At 39.7% G+C, this 20,380-nt stretch overlaps 1 protein-coding gene across 3 annotated transcripts in view; it reads left to right on the top strand.

The window, feature by feature from the left end:
• The window catches only part of LOC141808170 (partitioning defective 3 homolog B-like), a 199,158-nt gene extending 189,818 nt beyond the window's left edge, over window positions 1-9,340 (top strand). For 2 of the 3 annotated variants that reach the window (XM_074694588.1, XM_074694587.1), the window contains exons 24-26: window positions 4,178-4,387; window positions 4,514-4,624; window positions 4,774-9,340. In XM_074694588.1, coding sequence (XP_074550689.1) covers window positions 4,178-4,387; window positions 4,514-4,624; window positions 4,774-4,888 — 436 coding nt within the window. In that variant the 3' untranslated portion in view covers window positions 4,889-9,340. Of the gene's footprint in view, window positions 1-4,177; window positions 4,388-4,513; window positions 4,656-4,773 lie in introns of all 3 variants that reach the window. The other variant, XM_074694589.1, reaches the window with a different exon arrangement.
• Window positions 9,341-20,380: the final 11,040 nt, after the last annotated feature.

Below are 20,380 nucleotides of genomic sequence, written 5' to 3'. Positions count from 1 at the left end.
CTGCCAGGCTGCTCTGCCTTTCTATATGTAACAGAACTTTTTCTACTAAAGCATAACACTTTATACCAGTAAATTTGTCGCACTGATTTACAGGGTGTACAATCCTGTCCAGCACAATGAATTTTAAGATTGTTCTTTTTTTTGTGGCCAATTTACTAACAGCAGGTCTAATTGTAATCAAAAGCCTTGTACTCAAAACTCTAAATCATTTTATTAACTTTCAACCAAGCAACATTTGAAAAATAAAGCCTCGGAGGTTGGACTAAAAAAAGACTGCACTTCATTTATTGTCCTCTTGGGGCTATCAGCAAATGCCATGAAACCCCAGACTCAGTAGAATAAATATGAGATCCAAAAAGCATTCTTTAATTTAAAGCTCTTTTATTTTCAATTTATATGCACTGTGTGGGCAGACTTTTGTTTCACTAAGATTAATCCATTTTTTTATGACGACTGAGAGTTGAGAGTACATAAATTAGCCTAGTTTTGGGCACCACTGTGTCGATGGCAGTGTGCCAAGCGTCTAAAAGCCCATCACAATGTCTTTGCCTGGGTCTCGGTTGATCATAAGTTATGTTGCGTCATCATTTTTAATGTTGCGTTCTCTATTTTTGAGCTACAATACTTCTTACCAGAAACCATTGGGGTGACATCACACAGGCATCCATGTTTTACTCAGGCTGTGCTCCCCCCCAATGCACAACAACCCTTTATTTTTATTTTATTTATTTATTCATTCATTTAGTTTTGCTTAAGATTCCCCTGTTTGTTCTATTTAGGTTGTTTTATTCTATCATTAAGGGGACAGAGAGCCATGAATGTGGAATTACAAACCTCAGCAAGCCGAAGGCATCACCATTAGAGGACATTATTGTTCAGCTATTATCAGAGTTTACAGCTTTATCCTTGAAGGATCACTGAGATACCACCATCCAATTTATTCGCCATCAAAGATTCTTCACAGTTCTTTTTCTCACTATCTTGAATGTGTCTTATCCAGTATTTCATGCCTCACTGTCCTTCATTGTTTCATCTCATTAAATCTACATTCACAGGTTTCTTGCCAGTACTTGTTGATATCATTCAAAGCACAATTTAACTAGAAGGAGACATCTATTAATGATTATTTTAAAGCTGCTGAGGGCTAAACTACCTGTCTAATTTAAAGATCCACTTTTCCTTTCTGTCTTTCTCCCTTCTCTTCGTCTTTTTTCTCTTTGCACTGTCTTTAACTTTCTCCTTGCTCTTTTCTCAACTCTAATGACATCATCAAGATGAGGGGCGAAACTCTGTCTGACAGAATGTCACACTGATTTGGGCAGAGATTTAAAGGCACAGGGATAGGTAGCAAGCGATGAAGATTAGCTTGCAGGCAGACGTGTAGTCATAAAACTCCTGAAATGGGAGCAACAGCAGTGGGCAGACACATGGACAGATGACGTGTTGGTGGGTTTCTGCAGCAGAAGAGGGACAGACAAAACGACTGCTGCACTAAGGATAGGAGACATTTGAGACATGTAGCTGATTCTCTTTCTAGAGTGAGTTACAATACGTGTGGCAAAATAAGTCGAAAACCAGATGACATATGACAGATAGTTTGACAGGGGAGCAGAATTTTTATGAGTATTTGTGAGCGTGCACACACACACACACTCACACTCTCATAGCGGATGTGGAGCCAAGAGGGGCAGGAGCAGACATTTCAAGCATGATGGGCATGTAGTTAGTTAGACGCTTTCCACTGCTGACCACCCAAATTGACACACACACACAGGCGTCAGCATGGAGACCACCAGCACTCTGGCTGTGTGTTGATGCGTGTGCCCTCTGCGCAAGTATTTATGCACAGCTCTGCTGTTTGATTCAGGCGGCCTGTTTCTGCAGTTGGGTGCACATGAACATTATCTCCAGGCAACAGGTCAGTTCTGCAACTGGTTGTAGACTGATGAGCCCCACCTACTGAACTGTGCATATCAATAATAGCTGTCATTATGGTAGTCAGTGAGAGTAATGTTAATCTGGGTGAACACATTTCAACATAAGCTCATGCTACAAAACACGTTGAAGTTTATCTTTTGAAAGTGGGATTCTTTTTTTTAATCCATGCACATATTTGTTCTTACAAGTCTGGATAAATTTACAAAACCTTAAGCACAAATAAAAGAGGGGTTAAAGTCTCTCGATTGAGGAGGGGTATGAAAGAAATGCAGACAGATGAAGAGACAGTTAGACAGAGAGTCAACATGTAATACCTCATAACGTTTGCTATGTGGACGACACATGTTTGTGTACTTGCTCTCCACTGTGCACAAGACATGGATATCTATTAATGAGACTAGACTGGATTACCACAGCTGTGTGTGTGTGTGTGTGTGTGTGTGTGTGTGTGTGTGTGTGTGTGTGTGTGTGTGTGTGTGTGTGTGTGTGTGTGTGTGTGTGTGTGTGTGTGTGTGTGTATGCATGAAAGCTAAGTGAGCCTTAGCCTACTTAAAACTGTTACATGTCACTTATATTCAGTTGCTATGTGGTCTTTGGCAGAGATGGGCTGTTGGCTGCAAGTGTGTTCCTCTTCCTCTCTTTCTCTCTTGTCCAACATAAATAGTTTTCAGCAGGTTTTCATGAATATTTTATCCAATTAGTCAACAGAGTTGCCGGAGAAACTGGCAATAAATGCAGCATCAGAATTTGCTGATATTTTCTTATTAAAAGTCATGAAAAGAACATCACAAACAAACAAACCGCAAAGTCGAACATGATGTTCACAGTGCCAGCAGGTGGCTGATGATTTGTTTTATTCCTAGTGATTTCCTGCAGAGAGGGAGGTTCAGACTGCATCTATGTAGTGGTTCCATGCAGACAAACATGTTTATTTCATGTTTACTTTTCCAGCTTCATGCCCACAGCTTTCCTTTCATTGACATCACAGTGGATGCAGCCAGTTTATCTAATCAATTGGTGCAGAACAGTGAACTTTTAATAAATGTGTTGTTCGATTTGCATGTCTTTAGAGTTGACAACACATAATTGAGGCATAATAATGCTGTTAACCAACTAATTTAAAAGGCAATAGCTGCAATTTTGAAGAGATGAACCAATCACTTCTTGATTCAAGACACAAGATTTTTGACCATCTTTCTTTGTGTTTAGTTTGATAATGATGTGTGAGTAAATCCATCTATGCCAATGAACTCTTCCTCTGCATTAATGGAAATCTTCAAAATTCTTGCAACCTAGGTACAATCCATGGCAGTGAAAGGAAGTTTTTCCAACTAGTGTTTATATTCATTAAGTTATCCTGACACAACAGGCAACACAGCTTCTTGTACAGGCCCTTGTGAGTTTATGCATCTACTACTACAACTCCCTCCTGGCAGGCCTCCCTGTGTGTACAATTAAATCTCTGCAGATGATCCAGAATGCAGCAGCACGTCTCGTCTGTAACCTTCCCAAAACAGCACGTCACCCTGCTGTTAATCTCTCTTCACCGGCTTCCAGTGGCAGCTTGAATCAAATTCTAAGCTCTTCTTCTGACTTATAAAACATTGACAAGAACGGCTCCTGCCTACCTGGGGTTCCTCATCCAGGTCTATACTCCTTCTCGCCCTCTACACTGTGCTTGTGAAAGACACCTGGTGCTCCCAGCCCTGCGTGGCTCTGAATCTCTAGCCAGACTCTTCTGCTCTGTTGTGCCCAAATGGTGAAATAAATTACCTAAATGTATACAATCTGCAGAGTCCCTTTTCGACTTTTAAGAAATGTCTGAAAATGCATTTTTTCAGGGAACACTTAAGCACTTAATGTGACCCTTCTCCTCTTTGTCCTCAGGGGTAGAATAAGTCAGTAGGTCTAAGATATGGCTCTTAGTGAGTTTTCAGCTCTATTACTGAATGTTGTTGAAGGTTGAAGTATATTGTTGGAGCAGTTAATTGTGGTTAGTTGGCTAGATTGTTCTACATTTAAAAAGAATTATTGCACTTAAAGGCAGCACCTGCAGCCAAATAACTTGTAGCACTTCTGTCGCACTAACTATCTTTTTTCCTTTTGTATAAATTCTTGCTTGTGTTGTACATTGCTTTGGACAAAAGTGTCTTCTAAATGAAACTCTAGAACTGAAAGAATTGAAAAAGAATTGAAAGACTCAATGCTTAAATTCGTAATTTCTTTTCCCCCCTTTTAGACGAGGTCCATTGGAACCAGCTGATCACTCCATGCAGCCCTGGTCCGGTCATTACCCCGCAGCTCCCCAGGCCCCACACGCATACCCTCAGTCTCCATCTTACCATAACCCTAACTCTGGACCACCTTACTCAGGCTACGCACCCAGTCAGCAGTATGCCCGTCCAGTGGATCCTCGAGGCATGGACCCCGGGTACTACCCGCACCCAAGGTAACTAATGAAAGGAAGTTGATTTTTATTGCATGGACCATAATGTATTTTCCTTGTAGATAAAGTTGATGTCTCACTTTATTTTCCTCTCTTATTCTCCTCAATCTGTTCTTTTTTTGTCTCAAGCTCCCAGCAGAGAGGCCCCTTGCGGCAGGATGTGCCTCCATCTCCTATCCCTCCACTGCGTGGTCTACGGTACGACACTATGACCCGTGGAACTGGGGGTGGAGGCTACAGGTAGGGGAATTGTGGAAGAAGATGATCCCAGGTAAATTCTGAGATCCAAAATCCTTCATAAATACTTCAAAATGATCTCATAACAGCAAATTTAAAGTTAGGCAACACAGGTCAACTGCCCTGGATAACTTTGAGAACATTTTTTACAGGCACATGGTGGATCATAGTCCAGAGCAATATAACTACATTGGGGAGGGAAGACGACAGCAACAGCAACACCAAACCAACCAGAGACAGAAGAATGCCATGACTGCAGCTGTGTAGAGCCATCAGGTCCAGAGATGAAAATGAGCAGAATGCTCACTGCTTTGTGTTGTGTTGCTTCAGTGCTTCTGGTACTGTCATAAAATAGAGCTGACACCTCTAGATGGTGTGATTTGAATCACCATCATTATCAAACATTGTCTGAGCTGTTTGAAGGATATGGTAATACACAGACAAGCAAGGTAGAGGAGGTTAATTGTAAAGTGGCCAGTGTGCACATAAAACCTTGTTGTTTGAAGTCATTGAAATTGCTTTGAGTCTCCTGAGAGTAAAAGATTGGCACTGCTTTCACACTGTCTCTACACTCTGTGCTACAAAGGTTATTGTATTCATTTATAAAAAGCAGTAAAGGCACACAAACAGCTTTACTCACCCATATTCAATCAGGCGGTTTCATTGCTGTTGCTGCATGAGCCTGACAAATTAATATTTCAAAATATTGTGCAAAAATGTGCTGCCTTGTGGTCATAGGTGGCCTTTGCTAAGAAAAAGGACCCAATTAAATGTCAGTATTTGTTTCTGCTAACTGCAAATGTTATTGTGTTAGTAAAAGCTTTGGCTACCTTTTTAGGCCTGGTAAGACATAAAAGTGTTCTGGCGTTCTAAACCTGTGTGAAGAGAAACAAACTAGTGTAAAACAATTTAAAACAGAAAGTAATAATATAAGATGGAGCATTCACAAACAAAACAAAACCTTTAAGCATTTAAGGGCTTGGCCTTTTCTAAATTATGTGTCTTACTTTTTACTCACATCCCTTAACATGCTGGAGACCACTGCCAATCTTAATGAAATGGCACACTTAAAACTCGCAACTTGTCTGATTTATATTTTCAGTTTATTTGAATCAATGATTTACAGGAAAGTTCAACTAAATGAATTTACTGCAATCTGTTGGTTCAATAATGTGATGGTGCTTTCGTTTTCAGAGTATTCTTCACGTTTCAGATGATCCTCAGTCTGAACAAATGTCCTGAGTGAACAGTTTGTACAGATGACCCTGTTCCTTTTTTTAATGTAGTCTGTGAATCATTTCACCCAGAGATGTACCAGACCTTCCACTAACATCCATTTGTATGAAATGAATAATACCACTATAGGATCTACGTTTAAACTCTAAAAGGTAGAATTTACTAAAAATGAGCTCTACTTGAATGTGCAAGAATTTCATGGATAACATATTCACAGTCATCTGTGTTGAATCCATGAAGTCAGTCTTTGTTTTTAATCATAGAAATTTCACTGCAGTTTCATTTTTAACATAATCTGGCAGCCATATTGCAAAACCTTATCAAAGTGTTAATAACAACATACAAACTTTAATAATTTCTTCAGGATCAAGAAAACCATAGTCATTTCTTTATGACCACTTCTAGGAGGAGAAAAGGTTTGATTATTCATCACAGTTGCCTTTGTGAAAGGGGTTAAGTTGATGTGTCAAGAAGCAGGAAAAAACAGGCCACTGTAAAGATCCGAAACGACATAGGCACGAGCTAGCTTATGATGGCTAGCTGATTTGAGATTAAAGAAACTACAGCTAGTGGGCGGGACTTCCAGGTCTGCAGTGGTCGAAACTTACAAAACAAGGTCATGAGTGGTCATGGTTCAATAGAGCTTTGGCCAGATAGAAGCAGAAAAACATCAGCACTCGCAATAGAGTACAAACTTTTCATTTGTCCAATAAACAGCAGCATTTTGGAAAATGTTTTAAAACACAGACTAAAGACAAGAGCTGCAATGTTTTCCATTTCTACCAGCAGCTGTATTTTTTATGACCATTAGGAGTTTGAATTTTATTGCAAGGGCTTACATTACATAAAGATTGAGTCAGAAAGCCAATGTGAGCTCAAATTGTTTAAAAAATGCCTTGCTTGTTTGATATTCTTACTGGGCACACAGGGCATTGTAGAATAGACCTGTAGAGATGTAGTGGAGTCCATGTCCCATCCGGGTCAGAGGTGTTTTTGGCCCTGCAAGTTGGTCTACATGCTTGACTTGTGGTCGTAGAGTTACGGCTGATTGGTGGAAAATGGTGCTTTAGCAGATACAGCATTGTACAATTAGTTGTGCAATGGAACAAATAAGCAAAATTGCCAATAATACTGGAAAAGTTCTGTACTTTATCTAACTACATACTCTGTAACCACTATGATAGCCCATTGTGTCTTATTTTTAGCCCTGTAACACTTTCACTCTGCAGAGTAATTGAAGTCCATTAAAATGTGTCTACACTGCTCGGTAAAAGGCGCTAAAAAAGGCCTCTCATATCTGGGCACCTGTCCAGTTTCAGAGCACATTTCCACTCTGTATAACCGACCTGCCTCTTTTCTTTGTGTCGCCTGTGTGTGCCATGTACAGTAGTTTCATGTAATGGATGAACACAGCACATATCTGTGACCCGGCAGTGTAGGCGTGACTGTGTGTTAAAGTGGACACTGGTCCTGTTGAAACATGGATTGAGCAGCAAAGTGCTCTTCTCACTGCTGCACCATGGTATATATCCATTTAGCCACTTACTGAACCATCAATTAAGTATAACTAAGAGTTAGAGCCGAGCTTAACAATTCTGTTTCACTCCACAAAGCTCAGCAGTATTCATTTCAGTGGAGATTAAACACTAAAAATGACATTCCAGGATTAGGTGAATTGCTTCTCTGTTAATGTGACCGAGGATGAAATCCCACTGAAGTGAATGTTGAGTGTCATTTGACTGAAACCAATGCAAAGACTGTGAAGTAGACTCCATTTAAAACCATCCTTTTTTTTTTCTTTTAAGCTGGATCATGATGAAGGAGGTCAGTAAGCGAGCAGGTAGGAGGGATGAGTTACACAGATTTAGAAAGTAAAAAACGATATGGGTGAAAGAAGCAGGAATTGGAGGTTTGGTTGTGAAACAAGGAAGGATAAAAATGCAGCAAAAGAAAGTAGTGAGGGAAGGAAGAAAAGTGTTGCTATGAGAGATTAAAGAAACAAGCAATAGATGAAGAACAGAAAGATGGAGTGAGGTGAAAGGAATGGTATGATCAGTTGCAATATGATGCCCCTAAAGCCTTTGTGGTTCGAGATTGTTTGATTCACACAAAATCTGAACAAAGGAGAGAAGAAAAGTTCACAAAAATTTGGGCGTCAGTTGATCTCCAGTAGGCGGAGGGTCACTGGAGTGGGTTTGTATTGATTGAATGTAGTGACTGGGAATTACTAACAAACACTTTTGCTTGCTTTTATGACTTTAAAGAACCAGTTTGGAAATAAACTTCAAAATAATCATCTCAAGAAGTTACTGAATGTATCATAAGAAGAAACACATCATCAGGAGGCTGGTTGGGTGGTCAACTCTGATACAGAAATGCCCAATGATCTTAAGTGCTCACTCAGAGACATGAGCTAGCATTTGCCAGCACTTAGCACTAGTAGATGAGTCTGCTTGGCATTATTTCAGGCATGCCAAAAGTTACAAAAAAATGGTAGCATGTTTTGTCGAAGCACTATAAATCAAAGCATAAGCAACATGATAACAGCATTTCCTAGAGGATTACGCATTTGAACTCATCTGAGTTTAAATGCGTGAATCTTTTCAACAAAAACAAAGTTTACCGTGCAAACCAAAAGGTCAGTTTAACTTGTATTACAACAGTCATACAGACAAAAGGAGTAAGCAAATCTTTAACTGGGGTCAGCTGGACAGCTTCCGTGTGATTTGATTATAAAAAATCAAGAATGTATTAATGTATGTAGGATGTCTGTAGGATTGGATTATCTCATTGGTCTCTTCCTAACTGTGTGCATGTGAATGCTGGATCAGTGCCTGGTGGGACTTGGTTGAGATCTGATGTGATGAGATGTGAACATTTCATGAAGCTGTGTTTTTTTGTTACTCTCCTTATGTTAGTGCACAATTCACATGTATGTTACTCTTCACAAGCATTGTGTTCAATTTTTTTATGTATTTCTTTTTTTTTTTTGATAGTCTGTGTTGTTGGTTTTACAAACCAGAGCCTCAGAGTGTTTGGACTGTGTTACCATACTTGTTTGTAAAAGATGGACGCACTGCTTACTTGTGGCTTTTCTTCCAAATAATGTTCTTTTTCAGTTTTACGTATGCATTTCCATTTAATGAATCAACTCAACAAGCAAGCACAAAAAAGCAAAAGGAAGAAAAAAAAGCATGGTACACCGCTCAAGCATTCATGGGTCTTTGGTTTTTTGGCAGCGTGGTATGACTTGCACAAGCTGAAGGTACTAACCAGAGCCCTATATATGACTTTTGGCTCTCCTGGTTTGAAGAAACTTTGATGAAACCAGCGCATGAAGGAACCAACTTAACAACCTACCTGTATAAACTTTTCTACTAGACTGCTTGTAACCAAAAATGTTCAGCAAAAATCTCTTTTATAACGAACCAATAACAATGATTTGTATTGTTCCTTTCCTACATTTTATATTTATATATAGAACATCTCTTTTGCATTAAAATATTCATTTGAAAACAGGTTGTGCCCATGATGTCGTGCTTTAAATGTTTTAAGATGTTCTTCTTTTTTAAGCAACAATGCCAGCCCAGCACATCTGCTAAGGTTAATTAAATATGAGTCAGGAGAAATTATTTCCCTCATGTCCCCTATACACGGCAAGGTGAATCATTAACATTGCCAACCCAATTTAGTCCATCATTTAAGCTGCTGATAAATTGTACCTTTGTGATAAGAGATAGATGTTGGCCTCCAATTAATGCAAGACTAATTATCAATTTAAAAAAGAAGATAAGGAACGGTGATTGCAGTGCAAACTTTTTTAAGATTCTCTGGCGTGGTGCCATCGCACTGCTGGGTCATTTCCCTCGTGCACATTATGAAGCATTTAGTCACAGCCAGTGCTTAAAGGTGATTCCTGTTTATCAGACACGATGGGTGCTGGACTTGTGCTACAATCACAGAAGTTGGTTGTAATGAGACACACAGGCCAGGGGAATGTTTTATCAGTCAAGGCTTAATTAGCATATTCCAAACCTTTCAGCCAATAGGGAGAGAAAGTTGAAGTAATAAGATTCTCCAGAGTCCCCGCCAAGGCTTGTGCACAGTGTGTGGTATGGATTTTCAAAGTGGGTGTGTGTGTATTTTCTAAAGTCAGTATTCTTTTTAGTGTGGCTGTTTAAGTGTAGTGTTTGTGTTCATGTAAGAACTTCAATTAGTTCAAGAGATTAATTGCAGTGTACTTCTGGACTCACTGCCTGGATTAACTTGTTACTAAAGTGGAACAAATGAATGGTTAAGTGAACAGCAGAGTGACTGAACAGTAGAGTGACTGAACTCCAGATTACAGAGCATGGTCCAGCTCAGCGGTGCCCAAACTTTTAAGCCACAGAGCTAGACACCAGCAGCCCCCCTGCCGTGAGAATACACTGAGAGGTCAGTCTGAAAAGAAACAGATAACACAGAAACACATTTAAGAACTGTTTTTATTTGTCTGTTGTGTGCTCCTGGCCTCTGTACATCTGTCTACTGGTCAGAATAACTGAATGCAGATTAAATTGACTTTTTGAATGGAGACTTAACACAATTCCAAGGTTTCCTAACAGATAGCTGACTGAGTGGCCTCGTGCTGGTAATTTATTTTACTGATGCTGTTTTTGAGAGACTGTCAACATCCTGATTGACTCAGAGACTGACTGTATGAACCACTCTCTGACTGACTGGCTGTGTAATTGCTCCAACCTCCCTCCCAGGGCATGTTTGGCATGCTGTAATTATTAGCAGTTATTATTAGTAGGTTTAATAATCATTGGAAACCATTGTAATTAGGATTTCCTCTTATGAGTGGCAGCCAGTCTGTGTGTAACTGTGCGTGTGTGTGTGTGAGAGAGAGAGAAAGAGAGACTCTGCTTGGAAAGGTATTGTTCAGTTGTCGCTATTATTAGCAGCCTGCTTTGTGTTCCTTTGACTTCTCATTGTTTTCATGTACACGTGCGATCGAAGGCCGTCCTTGGAAGTGACACAGCTTCCAAAATCCTCATTAATTATTGTCAACTTAAGATTGTGTTTTCCCTCGAATGACTCAAGCCTGTCAAGCTTGTATCACATCTGAGAAGTTCTTTTTTAAGACAGTGACACATTCATACACCTGTCTGTTGTATTCTTGTCACATCAGATGTAAGAGTGTCCGGTTTTGTTGCCTCAAGAACTCATTTGATTCAATCATTTTTTGAAGTTGATTCAGTCATTTCAGTACATATAACCTGCATAAGCATGCAGCAGTTGTAAGTAGGTAGATTTTAAAAGTCATCAAGTTTCAGTATATCTTCAGCACTTTGTGTGAGCACATTGTACTATGGGTTATTTTCACAGGCTGTATAATAAATGCAGGTAACTTCAGTGACATCACCCATGGGTTTCAGGAGTGGACATTTGAAGCCCGTGGAAGGTGGCAGCTACGTTGGAAAAGCAACATAACTTTGGGCAAATCTGTCTTCAGGCAAAGATGTGGAGTTTAGGCGGACCCTTAGCCTACGGTGGCCAAGACCCGCCACCAATGCAAACAAAAGTACCTGCAAAGAATAAAGAAACACTGCAAACAAAAATAAAAACTGCTGCAAATAAAAGCACCTGCAAACAAAAAAAAACAGCTGCGGAGTTGGCAAAGAAACAACAATAGTGAAGTGGAAATTGTTTGACGAAAGAGAAAGTAAGTGAGAATGCTAGGCCTATCCAAACAACACAGTAGAAAGTATACACAGTGACATAAAACACTAGCATTCTATCAGCAAATCTGCTGATGAGTGCAGCCCGAAGCATACCAAACCCATTATGGACAGTGCTTTTCTGACATAAAACCCGTGCCAGCCTATCAGGAAAAACCCTCGTCATTCAGCTGTGACGTTTGAGAACCAAAAATTGTTTCCAGGCGTCTTCATGAATCCATGAAACTGGAGTTTTCCAAGATCTACACTTTGGAAACGTTTTCAGAAAACATTTCTTTAAGTGACGTAAAACTGGGGGGGTCATGTGGACAAAAGACGTAAAAGTATAAAAATATATATGCAGTTCCCCAAATACCTGGCTATATGTGGATATGGCCTAAAACTTTAAGCATCCATGCTGAATTATAGCTAATTGGTTCCAAATCCTTTTAAATAAAGCCCAAATTAAGACTAAATCAAAGCAGCAATTTTTCCACATCATATTCAGAAGCCAACAGGTTGAGACCAATTTGACCAAAGGGTAGTTTTTGTTTTTAAGGTAGCTGTTTTCATTTTATTCAGAGACTAGAGGCAACATCATTTGTAATTAAAAGGCGCCATGGGCAATAGTATGTAGCAAGCAGTGTTGCCTAAAGCAAAATTCCCTCTGGGAGAAATAAACGTGTCTCATCTAATCTTAAGATATGGATATTCAAAAGAAATGTTAAAAAAATGTGGCAGGAATATGTGTTTTACATCCAGGTAGGTGTCCAGCTGCTGTTCTGACTGAAAACAGGAGAGTGACTGTGTGAACAGCAAAACACAAAAAGCAGAGGAGGATAAGAGAGGTGGGAGTAATGTTTACAGTAAATTCTGTTTTGTGTGTCTGTGGCCTCAGATTCACATCCTGACAGGGTCATGGACAGTGTATCAAGAACACTGAGTGTATCTCATTATGAGTGTGTATGTGTAAAATTACATTTCCTCTGTCCCCAGCGCTCTGTAATGACTTGTGGTGAACTGCACTGGCAGCTGTTTCCCCTTTCCACACACACACACACAAACAAATACACACAAGAGCAAGGCATGGAGGTAACCTTGAGGCATCTTTCCAGTACTTTGCTGTGAGGTCAGCTGCTGGGTAAGTTATGGATTATGTAGGCTAGACTGCGCAATGTAAGCAACATTTTTATTCCCAAAAAGTGAAGATAGAAATGCAGCTCATAGCAGTGTATTATAGTGGCAGGCGCCCTCTGTGTATGTAAATCACTGACACTAAATTAATGAAGTATTCACTCCCTTTAATTAAACTTAACTAAAATCTAGTGTAAAAGATGCACTTTCACTACCCTTTTTTGTCCAAAAAGTGGGCTGCATTTTATGTGTTAGTGCCACCAGTATATTTATATGTATACACGCAAAAACGTATTTTGATTGTGCACAGGAATTTTATCCAGAACATGATGCTGCAACAAGCAAGCAGGGTCTTTGCTGGTCAGGTAAATGCTCATTAGCATTGGATCCATACTCGACAAATGAAGGCACTTCCCTTTTGGTTTCCCAATTTTGATCCTCTGCCTGTCTTTCACCTGCCTCCCCTTGCCCTGTTTGGACTATTTTGCCTTTCTGGACTAATACCTGGTTTTGATCCTGATGCTTTTCTGACAAGGCTCTTGGTCTTTCCCCCTATAGTACTGTTGTCTGGTTTTGAACTTTTATTATTGAAGTTACCTCGATTAAGACATTGCCAGAGTTTGTTTTTTGTGTGATGCGTTTGGGTCCAAACACTGCCTGTTACACATTGTTGCAAATACATTTAATTCGATTTTGTTGCAGGTGGTATTAAAGGTCTTAAAGCCATTTTTTAAACTTGACGAGTCTTGGGGGTGTCAAGGGCACAGACAGGAGGACTCGAGGCGCAGGAGTCAGAGTTCAATCACAGGTCTTTAATCCAAAAATAGGTCGGTACACGGGAAATCCAAACACAGGCAGAGGTACAAAATCGGCAGGCAGAGGGTCAACGAGAAAGCTAGAAAAGGGTCAGAACACGAGAGATCAGATACGAAGGAACGCTGGAAAATCAAAGTACTACTTGTGATAATCTGGCAGGGAGTGAAAGGGAGACCAGGGTAAAATACCCACAGGGAGTGCCCAGAAAATAAGACACAGGTGAAACACATTAGGGAGGGGCCCGGTGATCAGCAGTGTGGGAGAAGCTTGACAGGAACTGAAAAAAGAAAGAGACACAAGTTAACAAAATGAAACAGGAAGTGGAAAATGAGCGAAAAGGTAACAAAAGAAACTTTACAAACTGGTGGTCCTGATAGGGGGTTTCCTGCAGGATGAGAATGTATGTAGTTTTTATCTGAGGAGCTTTGTCTGAAATACCTTTTGCAGCTTTTAAGTGTCGGCACAGTTTTTCCTCAACGTGCATTCTTACATACTTTGACACCTGCGCAAGTGTTCCTCATCTTTAGAGGACATATTATTCTCTGCTGTACCTGTGTTTAGTTTTGCAGGAGATAAAAGGAGAATTTTCAGTCATCACAGAGAAAATGCAAAGTGAGAGACTAAGAACTAGTACTTCTTTTTTTTTTTTCAAACAAAGGTAATGAGGCTTCTTTATCCACCTCGCTGTCTGATTCTACCCTTTCTTTTCCTTTTCCTTCATAGCAGCTCTACAGACTGCTGAAATTTCCTCAAACCTCTAATGCTTTTGATTTATTCAGATGTGAATCTTTTTAAACAGTGTTATTTAAAGTTGTTTAAAAGGAACGTTTTACTGCTGTAACGTTCTCAAAAAATGAAGAAAACCCTGTTTCCATAAATGCTAATATGGCAATGAAAGATTTGTGATGAGTCTGGAAATATTCCGTTGACACTGAGGTCAAGAAACAAATTTGACACACAGGCTGTTGTGAAATTATAATTATAAACAGAAAACAGTTTTTCAGTTTCTGAGGCTGTCAGTCAGCAGCTGTGACGGCGTGGCATTGTTTCATCTTTATCAATTCATAACAGTCTTCCTTGTGAATTATTTTGGGTTTTCTAAAATAATTACAACAGAATAAGCCAAAAAAGAAGCAAACCATTTCAGAAATAGTCAGTCTCAGTGATAACACTTTTCAGGCACCACCAGGCAAGGTCACAAACTTTTCCTGAGTTTAGCCCCTAATGCTCTCTCATAGTCTGGGAACATACAATATTTCATCAAGATCAACCGACAACAAGTCATATTAAATATTCAAATGTGCAGTGGTTACAGTCCACATTAGGCTTAGCAAATTCTACTTCAGCAGTAGAAATGTAGGGCCTGACAGTCTCAATTTAGAGTCAGATTGACCCATTTAAGAAAACTTTGATATTTTTCAAAGAAAATGAATGAATGAAAGAGTTTAAAGCTCTAGAGTGGATAAGCAGTGAGTATTTCCATCCTTTTTTTTTCTCTCACACACACACGCAAATACACTGTTCATACAGCTGTGGGGAGTTTCAGCCTATGTACACTTGCGCGTGCACACACACACACACACACACACACACACACACACACACACACACACACACACACACACACACACACACAGATCAAATAGTCAGTTACAGTCAGTCACAGAGCGGGGACCAGCATGACATGAGCAATTATAATCTTCCAAAAATACATCTCCCTCTTTGCAGTCCCTGTCCAAGCTAATAGACTCCGTGGTGGAGGATTTGTGTTTAAATCGCTGGGGGAAAAGAAGCAAAGAAGAGGACAGTGAGGAAGCACAAGTCAGCTTACACACGCCTGTTTAGGTTCTCATCCTGAACCAGTGATTGCGGTGAACACCAAGCAGTCAAACAGGCTGTTTTACTTTCATTCATAGTCAGAGCAGCACAAGTGTTGTATTAAATGAAAGGCTCAAATAAGTAAGCAACTAATAACAGAAGTAACTAATTTGATAATTGAGTGATATTCAATATTTTGCTTTCCAAAGTGGAATTTCTAAGAGTACATTTTTTGAGTTTTGAAAGCCATCCACACAGCAGTCTTATTTACAAGATCTGAACGAATTAACTTGTGTCGACTTTCATGCTGAAGAATCTTCATGTGAGTACACAATTTATTGGTTTGAAAAGTAAGGTTTAGTCCAGCAGTATTTTGCATTAAAAACACGTTTTACAAAACTGATATCGAGAGATAAACAAGTTTGAGTGTTCACTGTTATTCAAACAAAGTTTGAGTCCCTTGCTTTGACATAGTAAGTAAGTAAATTATTACTCAGGAGTAGGACTGCCACAGTAACCAGTATTGATAACTATGTTTTAAAACATTATTATGTTTCTGGATTTCCCCTCAAGAATCAATAAAGTAATAAAAAGAGGACTTTGTGGGAGTTTGCAAAAAATGAGCCAACAGAAATGCCATTCATAGTGAAGGATGGTAGTAAACAGATGAAGAGGATTGTTAGGGTAGATAACTAGTGGAAGGAAGGTACTTTTCCCCAACCCCAAAAGAGTTTCTTTATTTTGATTTGATAAAATTGACTGTCTGACAGAGAAATAGACAACTAACAGTTTAAAGAGCGACAGACTTTTTCCTAAGATTCATACAGCAATTAATTTCAGAGCAATAGCATGAGACAAAAATTATATAAAATATGAGGAAAAAATAGTTTTAAAATCACCATGACCTGAGAAGAGGGAGGAGGCTGAAGGAAAGAAAAATAAGACACAGATTGAAAGAGATGACTGTTGAGGTAGAGTGTCTGTTTCTTTCCCCCATGTGACTCAAAAGGGCTGAGGAAAGAAGAGCGTTCAAAGACAAGAGAATGAAAGATGAAGATTAGTTGTGAGGAAAGGAAATTGCACACTTGTTTGTATTCCTTTGTGTTGTACAGGTAGAACAGTCATCCATCATCTCTTTGTTTTTATTAGTTTTATTAAGACATGTCAGCAGCGAGTAATAATGAATCACTGTTTGGATTTAATTTGATGCCAGTTCTGAAATTATAAAGTATCTCAGGCTCTTTAACTGGCATTTAATTTCCTTTTTCATTCATTTATTCCCCTGTGAGTTTAAACAAGGTGTATCCAATATAAACATCCCTGTAAGTTATATTGCTCTGGTCAGAATTTCTATATTGATCATGAGAAGTCAGTTAACATTCAACCAGTGTTGTGTGGTCAGGGGAGTTATGGGAGGCAGTGCCTCTCTTTGGCTAATAAAAAAGATTTTTTTTAACCTCTTTTTCAGTTGATTGTTCATCATTTACTGTCGTGAAAAATTAAACACAATTTGTTGTTATGACGAAATATGGATCAGGGGCGTGTTGCATGCCCCTTGCTTCCAAAACTGTCTTTACGGTTTAGACTTTTAATGGCCGTGTGAGGCACTCTCAACCTCTGCTATTAACCTGAAAACAGAACTTTAAGGAGGTGCGCGCATGCGTCGTGACGTCTCACGCGCACTCCAACATGTGCATCAACGAGGTCTCGCGGTAGTTTGCTGGCGCAAACGCCGGTTCGTCTAGCATCCGTTTTGTCTAGCTAGCTGCCAGAAAATAGAGATCTCTCGTTTTAAAAGTTTCTGACCTTGACACTGGATGAAAGAAAATTAGACACCTCGTCGAGGGAGCCAACACCTGGCCTCAAGGGACAAAAACTGTGAGAATTTTCCAATCCCCTAGAGATGAGAGGAGTAGGATGGAGCAGGACAGACTTTCATCTTTGGCTCTGATTTGAGTTGAAAAGCAGAGACTTGTCAACTTAAAAAATGGACCTAAAAAGGAGGACTACATGAGTTATCGGCAAGTTTGTGCAGAGGGAGAGGCGCATGGATTTTATGTACACATGAAGTAAGTGTCATCCCTCACTACCCGTTTACTGTGGTGTGCCGACACCAAACTTTTTTTCCCGCCCTCTTTTCCTCTATCAGCACCACTAACAGCGCCGTTGTCTGCACTTACCTGCAGTCTCTGTATCTCTTTCTTACACGCACTGAGTTTACATATTAAGCTCAAGTAACGCCCAACGTCAAAGTAAATGAGTACAAATTATGCCTTTTTTTAACGTTATGTCCCCTTTGAGTATACACAGTGGCCCCTGCGGCAGCAGTCCAGTGCTGCTGATAGCCCAGGTGGCGGGCTCATCTTAAGTCTGTTTCAGTTGATTCAGGACTGTTTGTGGTGCAATAAGCTGATCTTCTGGTGACTGAGTGCCATGTTCTGGCACGGACAACTGGTGGACAGACTCTCTCCTAAAGCTACTTTTATCCATCGAAAGGCTTGAGATGAGCAGAAGGTGTAAAGAGGAGTGGACTGGTACTCTGGGAGACAGGGTTATAAAGTCGAACCTCTCACGTCCTCTGTCTCACCATCTTCTTTGCACCATCTTGTGTTTAACGGGGACATTTTTTGGAACAATTTGCAAAATGTCCCCAGTTTAGATTCAAACTTGAGTTTTTGGCAGACAGTTGGATCATCTTATATCCAACATGTATTAGGGTCACATGACAAGCTATAGTTTGGAGAACAAGCGAGTGTGGGATGAGAGGAGGAGTTAAACATGGATAAAAGAGTTTAAAAGGATAAAGAGTGAGAGGGGATGAGGATTAGTTGTTTCCTCTCTGGGTGATTTGGTTTGTTCTGGGTCTGTTTGTCTGTGCCTCTGCATGGTTTTGTGTTTCTGTGAGAGTGTTGATGTTTCTTGAAGGTCACAAAATAATTTTCTGAGAGAAATGTGAAACAACATACATGTGGTTTACAACTTGCTCAGCAGAATTCCATTTCAGTTTATTCATACATTTTTCTACATTTGGCATAAATCAACAGTGGTCACACTGACCAGACATTGGCTACTTCTATGTTTGTTCAGGTGTTGCTTTCGCCTCCTCTGACGTTGTAAGCTAAGTCTTTGGCCAACTCTGCAGTCACACAGTAACAAACACTCTGCTGTCCCCAGGCAGCCTCAAGACTTTCTTTCCTTGTGTATTTACTGCATACAGTAGCTAATGAAACCAAAAGTAAACTCCATTTTTCACTATTAGCGTTTGTCATTTTATTATTCGAACAGTGAATTAGGCTGAATTATTCCCCAAGCTTGAAAATGTTTCTTTTTAATTTGCGGATTTTGGAAAAGCAGAGTTGCTTCTTGCCTGGAGTTAACAATAATCACAGAGAAATCCTGAGTGAGCATTGTAGCATCTTGAGGCTAAGACACAATTTTTACCTCCTGTTAACATTTGATCACTATATGTAGATGTTATCTTGATGAGAAGAGGAAAGACAATAATAAGGGAAAGTCTGAATGAGCTGTGACTGGAAGGTGGTCTGATCTGCTAAATCACATCAGATACTTGCATATGTTGTTTTGTAGGACTGAACTCATTTATGTTTGTCCCCCCTCTCTCCTTACCAGATATGTGCTTGCTGCTAAATAAGTCCTGCTATTTGGTCAGGTATCAGTCAACATGCAAAAAAAATACAGTTTTCCTCAAGATGTGTTCAGAGTTAACATTAATAGTGGGGGTTGGAGAAAAAAATAGAAAATCGAAATATTGAGATTTTTTCTTTGACAATATCAAAATCTGGAATTTTTGTCAAGAAACTGATTTTTCAAATTCTTCATTTCAGTCTTAGTTTATAAACTGGATTGGAAAAAAAGTGACAACTTTTCTTCAGCAGAGGGTGAAATGTTTCTCTCTGACACACACAACGTACATTTTCTCTAATTGACAGGTGCTCGCAGCTCCTACCAAGAGTTAGCTTTTGTCTACTCAAGTACAGCAGTATATCTTCAACAAACTCTTTCACAGAGATGAGGACTCAAGTTTGCGACTCTAACTTGAGTCACGCTTAAGTTGTGCACACAGAGACTTAAGACTTGACTTGGACTTGTGCTCAGAAGACTTTAGACTTAGTCCGTGGTTGTTTCCTCTGTATTCCTTTCAGTCGCCATCTGTAGCAGCTCCTCTTCTGGGTACTCCGGTTCATACAGGTATCCTTTCCAAAGTGAATGGAACTTCATCGTCGCTGTCATAGTCACTCATTTTGAATTTCCTTTCGCTGCCTCACAATCCTTAGAGTACAAACAAAAGAATTACGATACTTGATCAAACTTAGACGAGGCTACAACTGGCGCCCGAAGCATAGCTTGTTTCCATTCCCTACAGCTGAAAGGAGGAGGGGGGGGGCGCTCTAGCGCTGCGCGGGAGGATACATGACCAGTTAGTTAGGTCCGGATAAATGTTTATATTTCCGAAGACTTAATACACTTAAAATATTTTATGTAGCGTACTCTTAAACTGTGGTATTACTTTTTGATTTTAGTTTTTGTAGGCAGAGAAAATAGCCTTTAAATCTGGAACGGTATGTCCCTGTTAGCGCCTATTTCCTCGTCACCAGCGATTACAGTCTGTGTCTTACTGAGGGAGAGGAGACGACTTTCTACTGTATCTAATGTCCTTAGTGGTCACATAGAGCTCATACAACCCCACTTCAAAACAACTGAACTATACCTTTAATGTGATTTCTTCCTTTTTTTGTCATAGTAACCATGGTAAACACTTTAAGCATTGAGTGTGCAGCTGCACCATTTGTCATTATATTTGGTTATAAAAACTTAGAGCAGGACAGCACCAACAAAAGGGGTGCTGACTGCAAAGTCTGCTGTATCTGAATCAAAGATGTTGGATGGACCGCAAATTTTATCAGGTACCAGATAGGATCATATAACAAACAACTAATCATTACTGATACTGCATGCTAATAGATAGGAGTGAGAATATTACAGTAAGTGCTTTGAATGCTTTTTGTACATATAGCCGTGCAGTGTTCTTAGT

The sequence above is a fragment of the Halichoeres trimaculatus genome, unplaced genomic scaffold (genome assembly GCF_033239565.1).
Source record: "Halichoeres trimaculatus isolate MK-OKI-2021-1 unplaced genomic scaffold, fHalTri1.1 fHalTri1_scaffold_19, whole genome shotgun sequence".
NCBI lineage: Eukaryota > Metazoa > Chordata > Actinopteri > Labriformes > Labridae > Halichoeres > Halichoeres trimaculatus.
Note: the sequence above shows the minus strand (reverse complement) of the source record. Positions and strands in the feature narration are given on the sequence as shown.